The following is a 27339-nucleotide window of genomic DNA, read 5'->3' as shown; positions in this document are numbered from 1 at the left end:
AGAAAGCCATGGATGAAAAAATGGATACCTTGGAAGCAAATGCTACATGGGAGTTAGTACCTTTGCCTAAAGGTAAGAATGCAATTGGCTGTAAGTGGGTTTATAAGGTGAAGCACAATGCAGATGGTTCTGTGAACAGATACAAGGCAAGATTAGTAGTCAAGGGGTATGCACAAACATATGGCATTGACTATGAAGAAACATTCAGTCCAGTTGCAAGGATGGCAACTGTAAGAGCAGTCATTGCTATGGCTCCATCAAAGGGATGGTCTTTACATCAGATGGATGTAAAGAATACCTTCTTGCATGGTGATTTGCAAGAAGAGGTCTATATGGAGCAGCCACCAGGTTATATGCATGCTGTTCATCCTGAGTTTGTTTGCAGGTTGAAGAAAGCCTTGTATGGCTTGAAGCAAGCACCTAGAGCATGGTCTGACAAGATAGGACAGTATCTTGTCACTATTGGTTTTCAGATTTCCAAGGCAGATTTCTCACTTTATGTGAGAAAAACAGAGAAAGGTATTATGCTACTTGTCATTTATGTTGATGATTTGATTATGACAGGTGACAGTGATGAAGATATCCTTCATGTGAAAATGCTATTGAAGCAGAAGTTTGAGATGAAGGATTTGGGAGAGCTGCGTTATTTCTTGGACATTGAGGTGATTAGATCACCAAGTGGGATACACCTCTTGCAGAGGCAGTATGGATTGGACATGCTGTCCAAATATGGGATGACAGGCTGTAAGCCTATTTCAGTTCCTTTAGAGCAAAATGTGAAGCTGAGCACAGATGCAAGTGAGCTTCTAGAAGACCCTACTATGTACAGACGCATAGTAGGAAGTTTGATTTATATGACTATTACCAGGCCAGATTTGAGCTATGCTGTTGGATTGGTAAGTCAGTTTATGCAGGCTCCAAGGAAACCACATTTGGATGCGGCTAGACGCATACTCAGGTATGTGAAGTCCACATTGCAATATGGACTATTTTATGAGACTGGGGTTCAGATACAGTTGCATGGATACACTGATGCTCATTGGGCTGGTAGTATTTCTGATAGACGATCTACCAGTGGATATGTGTTCTCTTTTGGGAGTGCTGCAGTCACTTGGAGCAGCAAGAAACAGCCTACAGTTGCCTTGTCGAGCATAGAGGCTGAGTACAGGGGTGCAGCAATGGCTGCATGTGAGGTAGCTTGGTTGCATAAGCTACTTTATGATATGCATCAGTCTACAGATGGACCAATTGTCATTTATTGTGACAACATGAGTAGTATACACTTGGCAAATAACCCAGTCTATCATGCTAGAACAAAGCACATTGAGGTGCATTATCACTATGTGCGAGAGAGGGTTTTACTAGGTCTTATTGATCTAGTTTATGTCAGCACAGAGGATCAGGTAGCTGACATATTCACGAAGGCATTGGGCGCAGAGAAGCTGCGCAAGTTCAGAGACCTGCTTGGTGTGCAGGAATTGGGATTGAGCTCGAGGGGGAGTGTTGAGATATCGAGCTCCACTCGTGATACGCCAGGGTGACCGTTGTGTATTTATGTCACCGACTTGTCAGTTGCAGACGCGGTTGGTACACCGCCCATGAATAATAGCTACATGATAGCTATCCTTATCTACTCTAGTTCGTGGCTCAGTTAGTATGCCACTTTAGTTAGTTGAGTTTGATTTGAGACCCATATATAGGGTTCTTCTATTTCTTTGTACTAGAGTTCTTTTGGCTTACACAACTAAGAAGAGGAAAACTGTTTTCAGTCTCCACCCTTGTGTGTCTTCCCCCATTGTGCAAGCAAGAAAGCTTCAAGCGAGACTCCTTCCTTCTCTCCCACAATCTTGACAACTTTCTGCCTAGGCATTATGCCAACATTGCTATAGACTGGATTTTGCATTCCAATGGCCACTCTCAAATACATTTGGCCTTGCATACCCTACATAGGTGGCTCCCTACCATGTACATTTGGTCCATGCATTCCCATGGCTAAAGTATTTTGAGCCATTGCTTGGAAAACGGATCCACCTCCAAAGTAGCCCTAGGTGACCCACATTAGCATGCATCACTTGTTGTCCATAATTAAATGGATTGGCACTACCAAGTTGACCTTGCATTTGCATCGATTGCCCCATTGGTACCAATTTCTTTCGCTTGTTGATTATGTTGGGAGCATCACAAGGCTCTTTAGACTCTTACTTTGGTACATAATGCTATCCTGAGACTCTAGAAAATGATTTTCTCTTCTTGCTCTTGTTGCACTTCCTTGAGGAGTTCAAAAATAAGTGGATTGAGGATCCTTTGCCAATTGAACAAAGATCTCAACTGCAATCCTCAATCAATCTTTGAACTAATCATCATATTCTTCACTTTCCTGCTGGTCATCAGCATCAAGAGGCCTTGAAGGATCAGCATTTTAGTCTATATCAACACTTTCAGCTTGCTACCCAAGTTGCGCGCCTTGTACAAGATCAAGCATTGCATTTCTCCCTTCATTATGTGCATTTTTAGACTCAGAGCCATCATCACTACTTGATCCCATCTGATAGTATGAAGATATTCTTGCTATAATGCTCAGTTGAATACAGTTTCAGCACCAAAGCAATGCTTCCAACTTCCAATTAGGTGGTACCAACCCACCAAGGTTGATGGTGTCCCAACAACAGAACCATGAAACCAGCCTTCCTTCTCTCCAAAAGGTGGTAATGACTTGATTAGGCACTAAATACACCAAGTATAAAATTCACATAAACTGAGATATAAATGTTACCAATTGATCTTGGACCTTGGACACTCCACTGGCCCCAAAAACTAGCACCCCTTGTGGTATTTCTTTGACTTGTATTGCAATTGAAAGAAGTAGACTAAGATTGTCCCAATCTCCTTCACTTTCCAATGCCTCTTGCTATCATAAATGACCAACAAGCCTTCTTATCAATTTGTCTCTTGATTCATCTAGGGATTGGCCTTCAATTGACCCTTGGCTGGTCAAATTTATCTGCAAATCAATTTAGAAGGGACTGACTGTTGAGCTAAAATATGCATTACTTGCTAATTAGCCTCTTAAACAGCCCCAAAACACACTAGAAATGCTCTTTTAGAGTAAAACCCTAAAACGAGGAGCGGTTCGAGAGAGTTCAGTGGAAACCCTAAAACGGGGAGCGGTTCAAGAAAGTTTAGTGGAAACCCTAATTTTGGGGGCGTCCTTCCACATCTATAAATAGACAGGCTGCCCCCATTCAGCGATCATCCTTGTTTTGCAGGTTACACCAGCCCACACACCCTCTGCTGCTGTTGGCGCCAAGTTTCCAGCCTGCAGCCTGCCTCCATCTGCTGTCCAGCCATCATCGACTACAGCCACATCATCTTCAGCCTGTCCATTGCTGTAGGCGACAGCTCTCAGCTGCTGGCGACTGCTCCAAACTGTCCAAGACTGATGTTCAGCCTGCTGTCCATCATCTCCAGGGTCATCCAGCCTGCGTTTTCATCATTGCAGGCCCTGACACTCTCAGACACTGTTTCAGCCTGCTGTTTACAGCAAACTGTGCACAGTTTCCAGTCCCCCGATCGGTGGTACACTGCTGCGTTTACCAGTTTCCAGCCTCCAAACTGCTGCGTTTTGGTGACCAGCCTACTGCCATTCACTATTCAGCACTCCTACACTCCGACTGGTGGTCACAGACTTGGGATCCGTCTTCGGTGGACGTCGAGTTTCATCCTTGTTTTGCAGGTTACACCGGCCCACACACCCTCTGCTGCTGTTGGCATCGAGTTTCCAACCTGCGGCTTGTCTCCATCTGCTGTCCAGCCATCATCGACTGCAGCCACATCATCTTCAGCCTGTCCATTGCTGTAGGCGACAGCTCTCAGCTGCTGGCGACTGCTCCAAACTGTCCTAGACTGCTGTTCAGCCTGCTGTCCATCATCTCCAAGGTGAGCCAGCCTGCGTTTTCAGCATTGCAGGCCCTGACACTCTCAGACACTGTTGCAGCCTGCTGTTTACAGCAGATTGTGCACAGTTTCCAGCCCCCGATCAGTGGTACACTGCTGCGTTTACCAGATTCCAACCTCCAAACTGCTGTGTTTTGGTGACCAGCCTGCTACCATTCACTATTCAGCACTCCTACACTCCCACTGGTGGTCACAGACTTGGGATCCGTCTTCGATGGACGTCACACTTCAACATTGCTCTGCCCTTGAGCACACTGTACACTCTTACATTCATTTACAACATTCATTCACTTCAGAGTTGTGTTCTCTCTCTCCCTTCTTCTGTTTGTGTTTGAGTTTTGAGTTTTGTGTTTAGGGTTTGAGTTTTGCCCTCTGTGTCTATGTTTGTGTCTTTGTGTTTCTAGCATGGTCGTACACTCTGTGTCCTCAGTGCAAACCCTAGCAGTCTTCTTAACACTGACCTCTGGAACACTGAAATCACACAATTTCCAGCAATAGTTCCAAGTGCTAGGTCTTCACTCTTCAAGCACAGGACCCAAGGTAACTAGAAAACCTTAATTTTTGCTGTAAATTAGGGTTTAAGCAATGAACCCTTGAATTCCACACCTCCAATTCTTGGAATGGCTGAGATTTTTTGAGAGAACTTGAAAGAAAAGTTTAGAGAATGTGAGAGAATACCAAGGAGAGAGAGAATTCAGAATTTCATCATCAAAAATTGATTAATTCTATTGTTGGACTGATCAGACAGAATGCTTTTGATGTTGTCGCCCACTAGCAGAGAGCCCAATAACTGTTGTTGCCAACCAAGATGGTTGTCGCCTACTACCAAATACCCTCCAGGTGCTGTCACCTTGTGCTGCTACTCCCTATCGGCTGCAATGATCTCCAATCAATTGGCATATGCAGGTACAACTTGTTGAGCTAAAATAAGCATCACATGCTGTATTGGCCTCTTGGACAGCCCCAAAAATGCTTAATTCATGAAAACCCTAAAATGGGCATAGTTTGAAAGAGCTCAAAAGGGAGAGAGGTTTAAGGTCCCAAAGCTTTCTATAAATAGGTAGGCTTCCTTCCATTCAATTCAATCTCATTTTAGTAGGCTTCAAGCCCTCTAGCTTCACTACCCCATTCACAAAGGACATCTTAGTTGAGCCTGCCCAACACTATTTCCATCTATGCAGTGCCTGTTTCCAGCTTCTACCTCACATTCCGTACCTTCTTTTGCTGCTCCTTGCTGTTGCCAGCCCTTCAAAGGCTGGATTTGCTGCAGGCAGCACTTTTTTAGGCTGCATTTACATCTCAAGACATCCTCATCAGCTAACAACCACATGGCAAGCTGCATTTATCTTCTAGCTGCTGTGTTTGACCCCAAACTGCTGTGTTTACCCCATTTTGGTGCTGTTCTATCTATCCCCCCATGCCTGGAGGCATCCATTTGCTATTTTCCGCTCTCTCCTACCTATTTGACAATGATCCGGCACCATTGTCTACTATATTTGCTACTGTCCAACATCTCGGAGGCTGCCTTGCTCTATTTCGAGATCCACCAAGAGTACAACACCCTCTCTCCTACTCATTACCTCTGCCTTGGTCCTCAAGACATGAGAGTTCAGGGTACAATTTTCATTCCCTACACAGTTTGTTTGCAGAATGAACATTATATTTTCAGTATTTATACATTCATTCAGATCTTCACTGTGTTCATTGTCTCTAAGTTACCCTAACCCTAACTGAGTTCTTTTGAGTTTATGCTGTCTGCGCTTTCATTTATGTTTTTGCATTTGGGTATTTCTTTACATAGTATCAAAGTAAGGTTCTCTTTGACAAAACCTTGGCCTTGATCTGAAAGCCCTTCACAAGAAGTAGGAACAACAGGAGAGCAAGATGACTTCAAACGTGTCTCAATGCCTCTACCTCCACCAGCACTTTATGGAAACATTTATGTTCCAATGCCTCCACATCAATTGGCACCCATTGGATATTTTCACCTATTTCTGTCTATCCACCTCCTACTTATCCCCCCCCACCACCTGCTTCTTACCCATCTTATTCCACTTATCCAGTACCTAATGGTTCTTTCTCCTCATCAACTAAACATACCTTTAATAACAATACTCGTTTTAACAGGTCAAACTTCACTACTTGATCAATCCTGATAAGATATATCCTTGACCCCTAGAATCTATGCGATCTTGTGCAAGGGTTAGAACCCCAACTTAATCACGCACTTGTTCCATACAAGGTTATCCGCTCATGGAAGGCTAGGAATATCTCGGCTATTATTGAGCTAATACAAGGTCTATTACTTGAATTTATTTTACAGCTCCACCATTTTGACTTAGCATCCATGCATTGGGCATGCTCGAATGACCGTTATGTGGCTCAAGATAGGATCCGTCACCTTTAAAACCACTAACCGTGATGACTTAAAAGTCAAGTTGGCTAAGTATCGACACCTTGCCAAGTTCTGTACTATGGGGGGGCTCCTAAGTCCTCCAACAATTAGGTCACATTGTTTCTTAACAAGCTGCCAAGAAAACACTTCCATTTTGTGCAACAGGTGATTTCACAACCCACTATGCCCACAATCTATGAAACTGAGTACTAGCTACTACATTATGCTCAATTGTTCGATCAGTTTCATAGTTTGACCTCTTTAGAGGAGGCTCCCGTTGCTTCTTCTCAGAAGGAGCAACAAGGGAAGGATAAACAAAATCCAAACTCCGATCAAAATCAAACACAAAACCAATATCCAAATCAAAATCAATCTAGTGAGACCCAAGGAAACCATAATCATCTCTCAAATATAGGTGGCAAAATGTACCAAAGAAAAATCAATATTATCAACATTATCAAAAGGCTCGCCGCTTTGACAATGAGTGTCGATCAAAGGCAAGAGGCAAAGCACCAAAGTTAAGACTCAAACCCCCGCCCATAGTTACCTGGAACGGGGAACGGGAACAAGACCCCCTGGAACAGGGGGAACGCCCATGGTGGGGAAACGGGAACGGGGGGGAACGGCACATATCTTAAGTGCCCCAAATATGCCCTGCATGACCAAGTTGCCCCAAAGAATGTCCCTCTAATTGCCCCAATACCCCTCAATGCTCCAAATTGACCCAAATTTCCCAAAATTGACTCGATTACCCCCACAGCTCCAAATTGCTCATGAATTGCCTCAATTATTCTAGTTTCCCTTGAAATTAGACAATATAAATGGATGATTACCTTGGAATTGAGAATAGGCTGAAATTTGATTGTGATTTGCAAGAGTTCATAATGCATCAAATTTGAGCTTTGCATGGACTCCTAATTGGCTTGTGGGTTGTCTTGACACTTTGAATATTCAAAAGAGAGAGAGAGAGAGAGAGAGAGAGAGAGATTAGTGTGTGCACATTAGGCAATGGAGATAGGTGAACATGTAGTAGAAGGAGTGTGATATAAGCAAAAAGAAAAAACGTGGAAAAATGTAAATTTTTTGTCAACAGGCCTGGAATGGCCGTTCCAAACAAGGAACGGCAGGGAACGGCAGGGAACATTCCCTAGCCGTTTCACCTCCTCCAAGGATTTGGAACATGTTAAACCGTTCCTATAGGCCGGAACGGCCGTTCCCTGTTTCTATGCCCCCGCCCCTTATTCGGGAAACCTCTAGCAGGGAAGACAAGATGCTACCAACCCTCACCAAGGGCAATGGTGAGGCCAGACCCACATTGCTACCAGTCAAACTCACGATCGACGGCATTCTCAACGCCAGAGGACTTATCAAACTGGTTTGCAAAACTCCACATCATCTCCATAGAGACATTTGAGGATACGAGTCTCGTCTACATTTTATGAGTTGCCTCCTGACAAGGTGATTGCAAAGGCCCACTCATCACAACTACTCCTTGGATTGTGAACAGTGGGGCTACTCATCATATGATCCCCCATCAAGGACATTTTTATTTCTTGAGCACCTACAACCTGCGAGTTCGAGTTGAAAACAACTCCTCGGCTAAGATTCAAGCTCACAATTGCATCAATTTTGCCACTAACCGAGGCCCGGATTGTGCTAAACTGGATGATGTATATTGTGTCTCCCAACTTGGGGTGAACTTGTTATCCATTCAACAGCTTTGTCAGTTGGGTGGTCGAGCAATCTTCTTCACAATGACCACAATCGAGGTCCTTAACTCTCAAACCGATTTAGTAATTACTCATGGTGAGGCACGGCCTAGTGGCCTATACCACATGACACAAATTCTTTCTGAGCCAACAACCAAGGGCTCTGAGTTTCACCACTTCCAAGCTTTAGTCACTACACAAGAACCTACGAGTATCAAAAGTGGCGCAGCAATGGAAGCGTAAACAAGTGCTGAAATAAACTCTTGAACACAAGACAAAAGAACAAAAAAAACAAAAGGACACTGCAAAGGAAGAGAACTCAAAGATGTGCTCGAGAAATGGAATCCATATACCAAACACGAGAATGTACAACAATGAGTCACTAGCTATGTGGGCACTGCCACTTGCTCCTCTCTCCAACAAGAAGACCACATGAAGAATGATAATGACTGAATGAGAGGAGGGAAAGCCACTGAATAAATAGACCCAAAATATGCCAAATATAGCAGCTCGTTGGCCAACATTTAATGTTGGTCAACCAGCAATAAATGCCTAAATAATCACTAATATGACCACCATAAAATGCCTAAAATACCCAATAATGTCAAGCATAGCCCAGACTCACACATGAACTGACTAGAATGATAACAATGAGCACTAAGCATCTTTGGCATTTTTGCTTAGGACATCTCACATACAACTCTCTTTATGAGTTATTGTATCGACAGATAGTTGATAGCTTTCCACACCTGAAGCTATCAGGGGATATTTGTAAAACTTGTCAACTTGAGAAGCAATACCATACCCTCTTCCCTCAACAATCTACACATAGAGTTGAGGCGCCTCTTAAATTGATTCATATTGATCTTTGTGTGCCGACATCGAGTGCCGCCTTGAGTGGCGCACTGTACTTCTTTTTTATTGTGGATGATCATTCTAGATACATATGGGTGTACTTTCTCAAGCATAAGTCTGATACCTTCACATATTTTTCTACTTGGGTGGTGTTGGTGCTGCATAACTAGACTGGTCATCGTGTGGGATGCATAAGGAGTGACAATGGGAGGGGAGTTTAACTCCCACAAGTTTTCCAAGTTTCTATAGGAGCATGGCATCTCACACCAACTTACCTCTACCAACTCCCCTTCACAGAATGGAGTCGTAGAACATAGGAACTAGACCATCATGAGCATGGCACACGCTTTTATTTATGTTTTTGTATTAGGGCATTTCTTCACACAAAAACCCTCTCTCTCTCTCCCTCTCTCTCTCTCTCTCTCTCTCTCTCTCTCTCTCTCTAGAGAGAGAGAGAGCAATAAGTTACATGGAGGTTCTTGTGCGGCTTTTGTAGCTTCAGAGAGGGGTTCGAAGAAGAAGTCGAAGACCTAGTGTGACCACTATGGAAAGAAAGGTCGTTTACGAAAGGATTGTAAAGGGTTAGCGGCTTCTAGGAAGAAGAAGGAGAAGACGACACGAGATGTGGACTCCAACAACGAGTCATCATCTGCCTTCGACTCAAACTCCAATCAGAGCAATAAGTTACATGGAGGTTCTTGTGCGGCTTTTGTAGCTTCAGAGAGGGGTTCGAAGAAGAAAAAGTTGAAGACCTAGTGTTACCACTGTGGAAAGAAAGGTCATTTACGAAAGGACTGCAAAGGGTTAGCAGCTTCCAGGAAGAAGGAGAAGACGACACAAGATGTGGACTCCAACAACGAGTCATCATCTACCTCCGACTCAGACTCCAATCCTCCAGTCAAGGAGAAGTCCAGGCGCGGAAAGGATCAGCTTCTTCAGATCGGGGGAAGGGATTGATAGCCTCTTCCTCGGTTGCTTTCTAGTGGTGGTAATGAGGGCATCCCTCAGGACTCTTCAATGCTAGAGAGGAAGTGTGGAGGGTGGTGAGATGGGGCAACCGCGCCTCATCTATACATCTATACAAATGCACAAGATCCGAAGAGAGACTTCCCTAACACATTGATTGAAGTCTGGTAGGTTTAGATCCTGAAGCTAGGATTGACATCCAGGTTCATGATGGGTTGTTTCATTGACAGAGAGTGGGTTTAGTTCCTAGTCATGAGCTCACATGAGGGGACACTTTGGCGGTCTAGCCAAAGGCGGAGAATCCATGTTCATGAATGTTCCAGAGGCATTTTTAACAAGATGGTCATGTATGCTACTGAGAGACATTGAAACAAACACAGAGATATGCTTTGATCTTCTCTATTTTCAGGAGCTGGAATGATCAACATCGACATCAGGTTCTCTCTGAGGCACCTTGGTGGTGGCTTGATCACCCATTGCTTGGATATTCATGGTTCTACTTGATGGTTCTATGTTGTATGGTTTATGATTCATTCTCATTGTACCATTGTATTGTATCAGATCACCCATGATCTGAGAGAGGGTGTTAGCAAATATGTTAGCTCATGTGTAAGTCTGTGCATATAAAGACTAGGCACATTATTTAGGATATTTAGGCATTTTTATTTGTCATTTTATGGTCATATTGGGCATTGATCTAACCATTTTGAGGATATATTTTTGTCATATTTATTCAAGCTCTTCCTCCTCAATCAGTCAATCACTCATCATCACTTGCGGATCTTCTGTTGTAGGGAGAGGAGCCAGTGTCGGTGCCCACACAGCCATTGACTCATTGTTGTATGCGATTGTCTCCTATTGGATATATAGATTCCATTTCCCAAGCATACATCTGAGTTCTCATCTGTATTGTGTTCTTCAATATTCTTTATTTCCCTTTCTCTTTTGTCTTATGTTTCAGCAATTCATTACAACATATATTTACATGTCCATTGCTGCTCCACTTCTGACATGTGTGTGTGTGTGTGCGCGCGCGCGCGCGCCTATGCCAAGTTGGAATGAATTTCCCCCGACCTCCAACAACTCTTTCCCACTTGTATGGGCAAGTTTTTGCCAACAACAAGCTTCTAATCCATTTTTCAGCAATTTTCAGACATTTAATTAATTTTCAAATTTAATAATTTTAAAATTTAATTTCAACCCAATTTAATTGTGCCCATCCACAATTAAATTGGCTAGGCCATGTTGACCCCCAAGTGGTCCTATACATTATTTGACCCTAAAACTTGCATTAATTAATGACTAATTCCTAGTGTCAAGACTCACACTTATTGGCGAAACAAATGCCCTAGATCCAAATTGACACCATGTGCCACCTAGTACCTGTTAAGTGCAACTTATTACAACTTTTGTCTTTGACACCCATTGACTTCTTGGGATCCTTGGCCCATCATTGTAAATTCATTACCTTACACAGCACATGTGTACCACACATTTGCACATTTGATTAATAACTAAATCAAACGCTAAGAAAAGCATCAAAATTTCACATCTCCATGTCATGTACCTTGATGCACATAATTGTTAAAGGGCATTTGGGCAAGTGAACAATTTCCCCATGAGGGCATTAACTTTTGGGAATTAAACTTGCGTGGTTTCTTACATGACAAACTGGAACTATAACCAACTAAACTATTTGCCATGCATGATCAATCGCTAAAAATGAGTTGCCTGCCCATGCCCAAAGGTTCTCATTGAGCATAGCTATGCCCATGAACCATTGGACATTAAAAAAGACAACTGTAGAAGTAGAATAGCTTGCACAGGTTTGAGACGTGTGAAACATTTATAAGTAAACATTTCCTACAATCGAAGCATGTTTCCTATGCACACTGGTTTTAAAGGGAAAAAACTTGAATTTTTTCAGAGGCCAAAGAGTTGAGCCCCTTAAGTGTTTAAGAATCAAATAGAGGCTTATCATTTCTTTTTCCCATTTTGAAAACTCCTGGCCAGCTTTTATTTGCCATTATCCCAGCCATACTCTGCCATAAAATTTTGTATAATCCTTGAAAGTTGATTTGGGTATGATTCAGGCAAGCAGCAAAGTGCAGGCATCCTTTATTCCAGATCACACCAACTAATAGCACACAAGAGTTCTGACAAAAGTGGATTCTAACCATAATACATATATTCATAAATTCTCTCTTTCCTATAGTGCCACAAATAGTCCCAAACCCTAAATACATAAACGAAGATTCAATCACCTCATCTGGTATGGTCCTTTGAATGTGCATAACAGAGTATATGGTTATACTCCCTAAAAATTCTCCCAAAAAAAAAAGTTTTATCATACAGCGTTTCCTCATAAACAGTGTGTGGATTCAATACTACATGGTCCAAACCCTGGGAACTGCCATTGGCTACATTAATTTTCATATCAGTATCTTTGCATCAGGACGATAAAGATGCAACTCATGCATCTGCTTAAACAGAGCAAGCAAAAAGTAATGATTCAGCTCATTAGAAGGTGAGAGGTGGTTATGCAGCTAATTGCACAGATCAAGGATACCTATGCATGCTCTTTGCAGAGCCAAGGCATTAACCACAAAAGCTAATGAGATCCAGAAAAGACAATCTAGTACAAAAATTTGACCATTAGACGCGAAGCAGCAGAACTTTTCAGCTCATCTATGGCAAGCAAACCCTTGTTTGTAACTAACCATACAGAAGAAATGCTGATCCATCAAATGTCATTCCAATTGTAAACTCCATCTACAAACTGATAATCTCTCTTTTATAGGCTTTGTAACTAGTAGCCCGCTCTACTACCTAGAGATTTTTTGTCGTTTTAAAGCCAAAAAGACCACCGATTGCTTTCTTAACAAAAATCAAAAATGAGGAAGGAAACAGAATGCACAATGTAGATAGATGAAAATTGCTTTTAAAAGAAAATCAAAATACAGAATGTAGAGAAATGAAAGAGAGGACCCTTTGCTCTTATGATGCTCAGAATTGTTGTGCAGTATTTTCTGGAGGATGAAAATCCAAAGAATAATCCAAATGCCAGGTTCTAGATGAAACCTGGAAAATGGACGAAGGTTTCTTACAGGATGCGAAGTTCAGGAGGTCTCTGAGCTGGGCTTCAGCGGAGGGCTTCACTGAGGAGCGCAGGCGGAGGGCGAGGAGGGCGCGGGTCGCGCGACGGATGACGAAGTCAGGCAGGAGGTTTGCCTCGTGCGCGGAGAAGCCAAGCTTCACGACGAGCTGGTAGGGGGTCATCCTCTCTCTCTCTCTCTCTCTCTCTCTCTCTCTCAGAATATCTATATCTATATGTATCTTTATATCTATATCATGAGCTAGAGGTTGGAACTTGGGGCGTGCTCCGGAACCAAACTAAAAAAGTTGGTCATTAGTTGCTCATGATTGGGAACAAAGACAAATCTACGTGGTCTCTTTCCACCGCCTGCCTCCTCTCTATGTCTCTCTCTCTCACTCTCACTTTTGCTTCAGCACTCCCACTCAGAGGCGGCAGCAAGCGGAGGCAACAATGTGCAGAGGCAGGTGAGAGAGAGATGCCAGACAGGCGCAGTGACTAGTCATCGAAGGCATCGGCGGCTGGAACTCAGGGGGAGAGAGACAGACAGAGAGCTCTAGGGGAGGGAGAGAGAGAGACCCACCAGGCAGTGCCATGCCCGCCCCCAAGTTGCCAACAATGAGAGAGAGAGAGAGAGAGAGAGCCACCATGCCTGCCGCCAAACACTGCCATCGCATGGAGAGAGAGAAAGAGAAAGAAGATAGAGAGCTGCCATGCCCATCGCTGCCAAACAATGCCATTGCGTGGAGAGAGAGAGAGAGAATATTAATTAGTTTATGTGTTTATTTACTTTGTAGTTAGAGAAAGAGAATATTTGTTAGCAAGTTTTTAATTGTTTATTTCTTTTTTCTAATAAGTTTTGTTAGAGAGAGAGAATATGTTATTTTAATTATTTATTTAATTTCAGATCAATTTAAGTGTTCGAGTTTATGTTATTTTAATTGTTTGTGAATTTTTTATTTTTATCTATTAATTTAAGATATTGTTTTAAAGTTTTGTGTGTGAGTTTATATCATTTTTATTGTTTATTATTTATTTAATTTAAGGTGCCATGTTAGTTAGTGTAGTTATTTACTTTATTATTGTCTATTAATATTTATTTATTTTGCTTTATTATATTATTAATAAGTTAGTAAGCTTATATTTTTTAAATTGTATATTTACTTTCATTATTTAGGGTTAGTTTAAATTGATATCAATTCGTTACTTAGTAAATTATTTAGCTTATGTGTGTGAGTTTATTTAAGTGCTTATTTATTTTTTGTTAATAGTAAGTTTTGTCAAAGAAAGAGAACATCTTATTTTAATTGTTTATTTAATTTAGGGTTAGTTTATGTGTATGAATTTATGTTATTTTAATTGTTTCTTTAGTTAATTGTTTAGTTAGTTTAAATATTGGTTTGTTATTTTTTTTATTACTTTTAAATATTATTCAACTTATTTATGTGAGTTTATATTATTTGTTATTAGTAAGTTAGTAAGTTTATATTATTTAAATTGTATATTTACTTTAAATGCATAGGGTTAGTCTAATTTTTAATCGATTCGTTAGTTAGTTAATCGTTTATCTTATGTTACTAGTTAGTAAGATTATGTGTGAGTTTATAGATTTAGTTTAAGGTAAGTTTAATTTTTTATTGATTGGTTAGTTAGATAATTTAGTTATTTATTTTATTATTATCTATTAATTGTTTATACATGTTTAGTTTTTATTTTTTAGTTTGTTTCATTAGTTGATTTAGTTTATTGATTGATTAAATTACTTTAAAAAGAGAGAGAGAGAGAGAGAGAGAACATGTTATTTTAATTGTTTATTTAGTTTAGGATTAGTTTACTTTTTTATTGATTTGTTAGTTGGTTAGTTTAGTTAAATGCTTTATTATGATTTATTAATATTTATTTACTTTATTTTATTTATTATATGTAACTTTATATTATTTAAATTATTTATTTACTTTAACTGTTTAGGATATGTTTAATTTTTTATCGATTGGTTAGTCAATTAGTTTAGTGATTTACTTTATTATTATCTATTAATTATTTATTTACTTTAGTTTCTTATGTTATTAGTTAGTTAAATTGTGTGTATAAGTTTATGTTATTTTTATTTTTTGTTCATAGATTTAATTAAGGGTTAATCTACTTTTTTATTGATTAGCTAGTGAAATAGTTTATTTTTTGTTTTATTATTATTTATTAATTACTTACTTATTTTAGTTTATTATATTATAATAAGTTTATATGTGTTTAGTTTTTTTTTTTAGTCGGTTTAGTTTATTAATTAATTATATTACTTTAGAGAGAGTGTGTGCATGTTATTTTAATTATTTATTTAATTCGGGGTTAGTTTTCTTTATTGAGTGGTTAGTTTAGTTATTTACTTTATTATTGTTTATTAATATTTTTAATTATATTTTATTATATTTTTAGTAATTTTATATTATTCAAATTATCTAGAATTAATTTAATTTTTATCCATTGGTTAATTAGTTAGTTAAGTGATTTACTTTTTTATTATCTATTAATTATTTATTTACTTCAGCTTTTTATATTTTTAGTTAGTAAGATTATATGTGTGAGTTTATGTTATTTTTTCAAATTTATTGATCTAGTTTAAGGTTAGTTTAATTTTTTATTGATTGGTTAGTCAGATAGTTTAGTTATTAATTTTATTATTATATATTAATTATTTATTTATTTTAATTTATTAGATTATAGTAATTTTATATGTGTTTAGTTTTTATTTTTTAGTTCATTTAGTTGATTGATTGATTAGATTGCTTTAAAAAGGAGAGAGAGAGACACACAGAGAGAGAGAGAGAGAGAGAGAGAGAGAGAGAGAGAGAGAGAGAGAGAGAGATGGTAGCTTAGTTAGTTGGTGGTTAGGTAGGTTAGTTATAATACATTATTGTTAGATGATAGCTCGATTAGTTAGTGGTTAGGTAGGTTAGTTAGAGAGAGAGAAAGAGAGGGGGTAACGCGAGAATAATAATAATTGTAAGTTAGTTATTAGTTGGAAAGTTTACGATGTTCTTGGTTAGTAGGTTCTTGTAAGTTAGGTGGTTAGAGAGAGAGAGAGAGAGAGAAAGAAAGAGTTATTAGTTAGTGAGTTATTATTAGTTAGTTATTAGTTGGTTAGTTGGCAGGTTATTGTAAGTTAGTTGTTAGTAGCTTAGTTAGTCAATGGTTAGGTAGGGTAGTTAGAGTACATTATTGTATGTTAGTTATGGGTTAGTTTATAGGGGAGAGAGAGAGAGGGATGGTAGGTTGGTTTGCTTGGTACTGTTTAATTTATTGGTGTTTTGGTTTGCTTGGTATAGTTAACACATACTTTTTGTCCATTATGGAGGCTTCTGCAATGAACAAAAATGTATGGATAGAAAATGTTGTACCTTTTTTTTTTAAAGGATATAAGAAAGAAGCCAATTCGTCGTGCGCTCGTGTTTTAGAGGGTATAATAATTCTCGTGGTTTTTTTAGGATCATTCGTCACTTGGATGGGATTGAAAAGCAGGTGAAGACATTGTCTTGGTATCAAAAAGCTTCAATTTCTCTTGATGAGAACATTGGTGACCATTTGTAGAGAATCAAGAGAATATTGGAAGAGAAATATATAGGGAACCTTGCTGATGGAGTAATTATACAAGGAGAGTTAGAAGAGATCAAGGGTTATATAGGTGACATTTATAAACACATCCAAAAAATATAATGGTCGTGTGGTGGATCTTCAAATGATCAGAAAGAGAAGTCAAAGAATATTATTAGCAATGCAGGTCATATATAGAATGGAGTGTGTGAGTTAATTGCCCACAACAATGAGAGCTTGGTTTCACAGGAGAACATTGCTCTTGATGTGACACTTACTTGATGTGACACTTATTTCTTTGAAAGTTTATCTTAATAGATTTTCGGTAATGTTAATGTGGATGAATCATCGTGTAGGTTCATCACTATAGTTTACTTAATATATGCAGTCTCTATACGATATTTGAAATGAGTTTTTGATTAAAATCTCCATTTTGAAGCACATTGTTTAACTCTTGCGAATTATAACACTATTTTAAAGCCATTTTGATAGTATATTTTTCTCTCAATCTCAATCTCGATTGCTAATGTTGTGACCTCATCTCAAAGTTCCTTTATGTATTGATGGTCCATTGTTCCTTTTAACCTATGTATCTTAGGGCTTATGTGACAATAAATAGTTTCATTAAATCAAAAATAGTGGATATAATTTAACTAAAGTGCTTTCATTACTTGGTTTAGATATATAAAATAGTTGAAGCTTAAAGGTGTTGGGATACAAAAATGACTTCATAGTATGTTTTTGTGTGAAAAAGTGATGTCGCCCTTGAAAAGTGGGGTCAAGTTCTACAATTGAATTTGTTGTTGAGAAGTTGTGTGTGTATGCTAATTAGTTACTTATTATTGTGCTCATGATTGGGAGCAGAGAGAAACGCGTGTGGTTTGTTTCTACCTTCTCCTCTCTATCTCTCTCTCTCTCAATCTCACTTTGTCTCTTCAGCACTCCCACTTAGAGGCAACAAGGAAAGGCAGTAGCATATAGAGGTAGGTGAGTGCTCTCTCTATCTATCTATACTATAGATTTTGGTCCCAAGAATCATCCTCCGTGTGTGTGTGTGTGCGTGTGTGATACATAGCACTTACATCTATACTACTTTATTATTTGAGCTACAAGTTCGAGAGGTATCAAAGCGCCAAGGAGCTCCCGAACTTAGCTCCCAAACCAAATAAAAAAATGTGCTCATTATTTGCACATGATTGTGCTCATGATTGGGAAGAAATGTAGGAGGTCTCTTTCAACCTGCTCCTCTCTATCTCACTTTCACTTTGTCTTTTTAGCACTCCCACTTAGAGGCAGCGTATGTAAAGGTAGTAGCATGTAGAGGCAGGTGAGTCCTCTCCCTCTCTTTCTCTCTCTCTCTAACACATGGCACTCGCATGACATATCTTCAATGAAGGCATCTCTCTCTCTCTCTCTCTCTCTCTCTCTCTCTCTCTCTCTCTCTCTCTCTCTCTCTCTCTCTCTGTGAGACGCAGGTAGAGGCTAGAGCTCAAGGGAAGAGAGATAGAGAGAGAGAGTCGTTAGGCAATACACATGTGTAATATTTCCACGCAATAAAAGTTAGTTTGTTAGTTCGAAAGTTAGTTAGTCAATTAATAAGTTAGTATGATTACTAACTAAAGACTAATGTAAAAACTAACTAGCATTAATAGCTAATAATTTTCATTCAATTAAAAGTATATTTAAAAAAATCGAGTCATAAATCTGATATTTTTCTCAGATTGATAAGGACCGTAGCCACCCTTCACGAAAAGTACAATGTGAACGGGACTTATGAGCCATATTAATCACTAGTATTAATGTATATAGTTTGAATGGTCCAAAAATATTAGATTCTTGGGGGGGGGGAGGGGGGAGAAACTATTATATTTTAAATATTATCCTAAAAAGATAGGACTAAAAGTCATTTAAAAGAAAAGACAAGTGATGTTTTAGTTAGTTTTGGAGATTTTATAAAAAGAGAAATAAAGAAAAGTGACTGGCAAAATCGTGCACGCCGCAATTGCAGTCTACAAGCAGTAGACAGCACTTCAAACAGAGAAAAGAAAAAGGGGTGAACTAAGAGCTTTTTAAGCAAGTGTCCAAGTGTCTTGGAGTTTTACCCCCCTTTTGGAGCCAATGCAACCATCAGATTTATGATCTGAGCATCAGATCACTGAGTCTTCTAAGAGGCCCTCCACTCTTATTCTCAGACTTATCCCCTCCTCTCTAATTCATTATAAATATGAGGCATGGGAAGGCACAAGGGAGCATAAGGAGACCCCGAAAGGTTGCAAGAGAGAGGGGGAGAGAGAGTATACCCCTCCAAGAGATTGTGAGAGAGAGAGCTTGAGAGAGAGAGAAGAGTTACCTCGAGAGGCTGCACAATTTCCCTCTATCTCGATCCTCGATTTAACCATCTTCTCTTACGCTCTTCCATCTCGAATCTATTCCACCTTCTAAATCTCTTGAGTCTACTTACGGACAATGGCCTCCAAATGAAAAATGTCACGTGGAGATAACAATCCTACAATCAGCAACAGAGCTTCGGGCGAAGGCATCACTGTCAATCCAATTGCGGTACCGGTCGTAAGTAATATATTTTCAAATTGATAGATGTTTGTTTTAATGTTCACAAGAGATACATTAGGCTCCGTACCTTGTGGTGCTAGAATAGGTCATTAAAAAGGATAAATCGCATCTCAAATATTCAAAGATAAAGTTTGTGAAGTGCTTGTATCAAAGGAAGTTAAATTGCATCTAGTTGTTATGTGATGAATCCATGCATAGCATAAGCAACATATGGGACACTAAAGTATTGAGCATCGATGAGTCTTTGATTAATCTTTACGGTGGATAATATTGTTTAAAGTTTGCAAATGCATATACACGGTACATACATGGGAGAGATTATGTAAACTTTACATCGATGACATGCGACTCCTTGCCTTAGGAGAAAGGAAGATAAAGCCAAGAAAAAATGTTGCATAGTAGGGAAATGCTAAAAGATAATTGTCACTTAGAGAAGAGGCATAAATGCTCTTGCTAGATTGATTAATTTGCATTTGAATGATAGGACTTACGTCATGTATAGTATTGGAACCTTTAGCATATGCCTTAGGCTAAAGGAGGGAATATTAAGTAAATTCTACTCTTTGGCCCCAAGGGGGAGAGCGAATATGTGATGGAATTATTGTCGCGTCTATTATTGTATTGTTTGGAAAAAATACAATTAGTTTTGTTGGTTGATTGAACAACACCCTAAATATTTTTCTTTCAATCAAGGGATTGTTGCATTGTGATTTGGATAAATATTCCAAGGCTTGTGTTGATGGCAAATGCATGGCAGGGGTCTGTAATGACAAGTTGCCATGGGAATAAAGGAATGTTTTTCTAGAATATGATATTAGGACTGATTGCTTTGATTGTGCTTGAATTTTAATTGGATTAATTAAGGAAGGATATTTTGCGCGCATGGATCATCTCCAAGATCACATCACGGATTATCCCGAGAGGACACTGCTCGATTCACAGGCTGATGGTCGAGTGGTGAAAAGGCCAACCACGGAAATGGCATCTCACTCCTAGACCGCTACTTGTTTGATAAAAAAGATTGCTTGTTTTGTTTTTGTGTATGTGTTATAAATTACGTGAACGAACTTTGTGCCCTAAAAGGCTTAATTAATAAAGCTGATTTTAAATGTTACACATAAATATGGTATGACCTAATTAGACAACTAAAGCTATCAAGGGAAGTGGGTGGATAGAATCCCCCGACGGGTCCGTCCTACGGCTGAGTGGTCCCAGAGAATTGGGAGGCTTCTCACAAGGATTTACCGTCAGATGACTTTAGGTATTGTTAAGTTAGAACCCGATTCATGCCATTTTAGGGGACCGGAATGGGACTATGCCCTACGGGCAGAGAGGTTGAGCGATGCATCCCTCTCGTTTTCCATTCTCTATGAACCAAGTGCAGCATAAATCTACTTCGACTCTGTTGTTCCTACTCAAAGTGGGTCACTTGGAGCTCGACGCTAGCTACTTCCTAGAGACTTGGCTGATAGGAAAGAAACCCTGACTTCAGGTCGGTCCTAAGTGGAAACGGTCGGATACTTCCACTTCGGGGCAAACTCGGGAAGACCTAGATCACAAACCCTATGACATTCCTTGCGAGTGCCAGGTGGCGCTTTCTAGACTTCCCTCCCGATGGGCTGCTAAGACGTGCCCCACAAGTGGTCAAGTGGACACGTTACAACATGACTCCTTTGACATCACACTAGCCGGTTGGATCTTAGGGGGGGGGGGAGAGAGAGAGAGAGAGAGAGAGAGAGAGGGGAGAGAGAGAGAAAGATACATGACAAGTGTAATGACATGCATGACAAGTATAGTGACAGGACATTAAAGGCATTCTTCACTCTCTCTCACTCTCGATTACTGATGTTGGGACCCGGGCTTGAAGGTATTTTATGTATTGATGCTTCGTTGTTCCTTTTAACCAATGTATTTTGAAGCTTATGTGAAAATAAATAGTTGAAATGGAAGTGAAACTCAAAAGAAAGAAGTTTAGCATTGAGAGTTATGGTAGATGAAGAGCAAGAGCAAGAGAGAGTGTGAAACTCAAAGTGGAACTCCAACAACCACAATGTGTAGTCGGGCCTTCCTTTTATTCAAACTGTCACTAAAAGAATAAAGAATAAGTGACTGTGACGGACGCCCACCACCTGCAGTGTGCAGTGGCAGGTACTATCAGTGTAGTAATACACATGCAGCTAGACGGAGGCGCCTTTACCCCCAACAACCTCCCACTTAAAGACGAATCTACCCCAGCAAGAAAAAAAAAAGACAGTACAACATATACACATGTACAAAAGGATGAGAAAAAAAAAGACGTCTGCAATCAAACGACCTAACCAGATAGCCTCCTTGCAAGCCTCTATGGCTGCAATATACTCGGCCTATGTAGTAGAAACAATCGTACACTTGTGCGCCCTGGACATCCAAGAGATAGCCCCTCCACCATAAGTAAACACATAGCCAGAAGTTGACTTCCTACTATCTGCATGTCCTGCATAATCAAAGTCAATGTACCCCATGATTCCTGTATCATGGCTGCCATAGCAAAGGTACATATCTGATGTGCCCTTCATGTACCTCATGATACCCTTCACGGCATCCCAATGTTTCTTGCCAAGTGTAGCCATATAACATGCCACACCCCCAACTGCAAAAGCTATATCTAGATGGGTGGCTATCATGGCATACATAAGACTGCCCACGGTTGATGCATAGGGAATCTTGGCCATCTCGGCCCTCTACTCATCTGTCTATAGACAATCGGTCTATGAAACCTTCACATGAGAAGGAAATTGACAGTTAATAGGCTTAACATCCTGCATACGGAAGCACTTAAGGACTTTATGAATGTACTCTCTCTGTGACAGATAGAGTAGTCTCTAAGATCTATCGCATAATACGCATATGAAGTATATGAGAGGTCTATCCCAGATCTTTCATCTCAAAGCTCTTCTTGAGGTGAGCCTTAAGAGCATCTAGCTCTTCATGAGTTGTCCCTGCTAAAAGCATGTCATCCACATAGAGTACCAAAATCAGTAAAGAACCGTCACAAGCTTTCTTCGTGTACAAGCATGGATCCATAGCACTACGGCTGTAGCCATTCCCTAGGTATCTTATGGTACCATTCCCTAGGTATCTACTTCAAGCCATATAGACTCTTCTTTAGCTTGCACATTAGGTGTTCCCTGCTAGGGTCTGCAAAGCCCTTAGGTTGTTCCATATAAATTTCATCATGCAAGTCCCCATGTAAAAAAGTTGTCTTGACATCCATTTGGTACAAGTCCAGGTCAAGTTGTGCAACCAAGGCCAAGACTAAGTGTAGGGTGGTCATCTTGACCATAGAAGAAAAGACTTCATCAAAGTCAACACCATGCTCCTGCTTAAAACCTTTAGCAACCAATCGAGCTTTGTATACCGACTTGGGGTATCCAGGGGTACTTTTTAGCTTGTACACCCACTTGCATGGCAAAGCCTTCTTACCTTGAGGCAAGGAAACCAAATTCCAAGTCTGATTCTTATGCAATGAGTCAAGCTCAGACTGCATAGCCCTTTCCCAAGAGTGGCAATCACCCCTATGCATAGCCTCATCATAAGCAAGCGGCTCTCGTGCATCTGTAACCAATACATAATCCATAGAGGACGCAAAACGGTCAGGAGGTCGTTTATCTCTAGTAGAACACCTCAACACAGGCTCTGCTACCTGACCAACATCATGTCTAACATCAGCATGTCTAACATCTGGGCCATGAGCATCAGGTGATGTTGCGCGTTGTCTAGCTGGCCATGGAGCGAGCTAAACACTCCTCCTGAAAGATAACTCTGCATACCTCAACCACTTTCTCAGGCTGCATACGCATTTTGTCTTCATGAAAGATGACATCATGGTTGCGGATCACTTTCTATGCCTACGGATCCCATAGATGGTAACCCATCTCTCCTGCATCTCCATAGCCAATGAAAATGCATTTGATACTTTTAGGATCCAGCTTATTGCGTTTATCCTTGGTCACATAGCAGAATGCCTCACATTCAAAGACATACAAATGATCATAAGAGGCAGGCTTGCTTGCCCATACCTCCTCTACAACCTGAAAGTCAATGCCATTGCTAGGCGACCTGTTAATGAGATGCACTGCAGTAGTAACTGCATCAACCCAAAAGTGTTGCGGTAAGCTAGCTTGGCTAAGCATGCTACGGACCCTTTCCTAAATGGTACTATTCATGCATTCAGTCATACCATTCTGGGGAGGGGTGTAAGGGGCGGTCAACCGACGCTTAATACCCCGGTCATCTCAAAACTGCTCAAAAGCACGTGATACATACTCACCCCCATTATTTGACCTTAGGCATTTTAGCATTTTCCCAGACTGGTTCTCTGCCAATGCAAGCCAACGGTGAAATGTGTCTAAGACATTGGACTTTCTCTTTATGGGATAATCTGAAACCTTATATAAGTAATCATCTATGAAAGTAACAAAGTACTTTGCCCCACTGACAGGGCATGGGCCCATATACATCTAAGTGCACAAGAGCCAAGGGCTCACCCATGCGTTTCTTACCAAATTTTTTGTGTATTTTTAGTCTACCTGCCATACAAACAATGATCACAATAATCAAAATGTGAAGAGTCAAAAGGCGAAAGATACTGCAAAGCATGGAGCATTTTCATTCCTTTAAGGGACATATGCCCCAAACGAGCATGCCAAAGGGATACACGAGGGATAAAACCCACATACAAAACATGATCCAAGGTAACTCCAGATACAAGTAAGGGATAGAGGCTGCCAGACTTGGCACCTCTTGCAAGCACGAGCCTGCCACGAGTAATTTTCCATGCAGAGTTTCCAAAAGACACAAAACACCCTGCATCATCAAGCTGTCCAGCTAACATAAGCCTGTGAGTCAATGCAAGTACATGGCATACATCATGCAAAACAAAAGAACTGCCAAAAGGAAATTGTAGCCTAACATCTCCAATGCCCACAATGTCAAGAGACCTATCATCACCAAGACGCACAGAACTAGAGATGGTACGATAGATATGAAACCAATCTCGACAGGGTGTCACATGAAATGACGCACCCAAATCCAAGAGTCAGCACTGCGTATATATAGAATGTATCTCAGAAGCCTGTAAGGCATCGCATGAAGAAGCTGCATGTATGTAATCGTCAACTAAATCAGTGGCCTCCATGACATTAATCTCTTCTATCTTCACACTGGACTTTGCAAGTACAATACTATGCTCGAAGACTTTTCTTGCACTTTCTTTTTTCCATTTTCCTTGCACTTATCATCGTGCATTTTATGGCACTACGGTCTAATATGTCCTGCTTTCCCACAATAATGACAGGTAAAATCAGACTTCCGTCCACGGGACTTATTGCAACCACGTGACTTGGACCTGGACTTCTGAGAGTCCCTGCCCTTATGATCATTATCATGCCTGCCATGTCTGCCACCTCTAACGGTCAATGCATGTGAAGAACGGGAAGCATCATTGTTTCTCCTGTTGATTTCCTCAATCAATAAAGCACTCTCAACATCTTTGATTTTCAGCCCATCAAGCTTATTTGTGCATATGGCAGTATGGAAGACATCCCATGATTCACTCAAGGTGCCAAGTAGAAACAATGGGTGCAAATTGTCTTTGAACTCAATACCCTGTGACAACAGACTCTTCATGATAGCATGAAACTGACTAAAATGAGATGATAGGGAGGTCCCTTCCTTCATGCGAAGGTCCATTAACTACTTCAACCAATACATCTATGATACAGGACTCTACTAGCATAAAGCTCCTGAATCTTCTCCCATAAATCCCATGCACTCTAATTCTCATATTCAACAACATTATGATGGACCTCTTCTAAGAGTGACAAGATAATGGTAGACTTGCATAGCTCATCAACTTCCATCCAAACATCATCATCCATATCCTCGAGTTTAATAACCTTGAAATGCAAGGGTTTAATCTGCAATTTCTGCACCAAAACCTACCATATCTGGGACTTCCAAAACCCATAGTTGGTACCATCCAACTTGGCAATGTTAAAGAGAGCTATGTCTTTCAGATGACCAGTCATACTGTCCCAAATCAAAGCAAAAATGCAAAATTACAAGTTTTTGTAATTAGCAAAAAATGCACTAAAATCATTGCTAAAATTGGCTGAAAGAGTGGATATCACCAAGAGAAGCACTTGTCCACTAAATATGACCAAGATAACATCAAATAGTAAGCATTACTCTCATAAAAGTGCTCAAAATTTGTAGATTTCAGCTTGCTTTAATAAATGACAACGGTATGTAAAACTGTCCCAAAATGAAGTAATCATTGATACATATGTCACTGCAGTTGCTAAGTAGCAAGATACATCCAACAGTTGAGTGTCCAGGGGCAAGAAGGTACTAAGAACTGTCAAACCAATAACTTGTCAGGCAAGAGACATCTCATGGGTCTAGAAGTCATACATGTAATGGGTCTCGGGGTAAGAGAAGAGACCAAGCACAAGCACAATTGATAGAGCAAGAAGCTCAATGGATAACCATCCAAGATGTATACAAAACTGACAAACCAGTGACAGAGATAGGTGCCTGCCCCAATAGGCATATCAAATCAGCCCACTACAGACTAACTACAGACATAAAGCTCTCAAGAGAGCAAATGCATGTAACTGTCCCACAAGATCAAGCTCAAGTGTAAGTAAGACTCTGTGTACATCCGAATATACCAAGAGGCTCCCACTAGAAGTAAAGTCAATTGCAAAGAGAGCAAGCAACATGTTAATACATCGAGTACATAGCATTAGACATGCAAAATCCCAATAGGGTACATCCGGAGCATAAATCCCAAGCTATCTCAGACCCGTAAAGCATAAGCCTAAAAACATTCAAAGAGCATATAATTGACAACCAAATGTAATGCCCAGTAGGTCCAAAATGCTCAAATACATTTGAGGGCGAAGCTCCAACTAACTATCAAGCATGAACAAACCAAGTGGCATCCATATCTGACCAAAGCATAAATGCAAGATGTTTAAATGTCAAGTAGTAACAATAGGCATAAACTGGTCCAAAGCATGCCAATTGAAGCCAAATGCCAGTGAAGGACGACCAAGGCGAAGCTTATTCTAAGCTCAAAAGCATTCCGGAACCAAAAGGAAGCATTTGACAATCTCCAAATACATCGGTATGATCATTCAAACCTCCAGTGAGCACCCCGTATCCAAGAATCAATGCATACACCAAGTAAATGAGCTTCAGCCCACTGTATTATAACAGCATATTTACTATTAAATGAAGCTCAAACGGTGCCCAAATCTGCTCCAAATCAGGTCCCAAAGCATAGACATAGCATCTCATAACATCTAGGCATCATTGGACATCAATAAGCATCAAACAGGTAATGCCAAGAAGCATCAAACAGTAAATATCAAGTGATGCCCTATTTTGACAATCCTTGGACTATGTATACAACAAGGGCTGAAGGGGGAAGCACTCGAAATGATCACCGAGAGCTAAGCACTAATGTCGAGGAGTCCAACAATGATTGAGAAGGTTGCCAAGGGTGTTGGGAAGCCAGGGAAGAGATGGGAAATGACAGGAGCGGGTCAACCAAGCCCCCTTAAAATGTGCCGCAATTTGCGCTGGTTGTTCCTAGGGGCTGGGGGGTCTTCAACAGTGCTCGGGGGGACTTGGCAATGTCGAGGGGGCTCCAATGCAGCCCTGGAAGAAGCCAATGAAGGTCCGGAAGCTTGAGGAGGAGGAGGGGGATCAAAACATACGTGCAAAGGAGTCATGGCTGCCATTGAAGCTTGGGTTGAAGCTCTTCAAATCTGGGCTGAAGAGAATGTCGGGCAAGCTCCAATGCCTTTGCTCTGATACCAGTTGAAAGGAAAGTGGAACCCAGGAGGAAGAAGCTTGGCATTGAGAGCTATGGCGGATGGAGAGCAAGAGCAAGAGAGAGAGTGAAACTCAAAGTGGAACTCCAACAACCACAATGTATGACCGGGCCTTCCTTTTATTCAAAGTGTCACTAAAAGAATAAAGAATAAGTGACTGTGATGGGCGCCCGCCACCTACAGTGTGCAGTGGCGGGTATTGTCAGTGTAGTAATACACGGTCGGCTAGGCGGAGATGCCTTTACCCCCAACAATAGTTTTATTAAATCAAACATGTGGATACAATTCCACTAAAATGCTCCCATTACTTGGTTTAGATACATATAA

The 27339-nt window shown here is 40.4% G+C and overlaps 1 protein-coding gene across 1 annotated transcript in view; it reads right to left on the bottom strand.

Moving 5' to 3' along the window:
• The window catches only part of LOC148022761 ((S)-coclaurine N-methyltransferase-like), a 75436-nt gene extending 61775 nt beyond the window's left edge, over positions 1-13661 (bottom strand). Inside the window, exon 1 of the mRNA XM_087695685.1 lies at positions 12987-13661. Coding sequence (XP_087551811.1) covers positions 12987-13158 — 172 coding nt within the window. The 5' untranslated portion in view covers positions 13159-13661. The remainder of the gene's footprint in view (positions 1-12986) is intronic.
• Positions 13662-27339: the final 13678 nt, after the last annotated feature.

This window comes from Lygodium microphyllum, chromosome 16 (genome assembly GCF_053477565.2).
Source record: "Lygodium microphyllum isolate KBCC chromosome 16, Lygodium_microphyllum_v1.1.10, whole genome shotgun sequence".
NCBI lineage: Eukaryota > Viridiplantae > Streptophyta > Polypodiopsida > Schizaeales > Lygodiaceae > Lygodium > Lygodium microphyllum.
The sequence above is the reverse complement of the archived record's forward strand: the minus strand, read 5'-3'. Positions and strand labels throughout refer to the sequence as shown.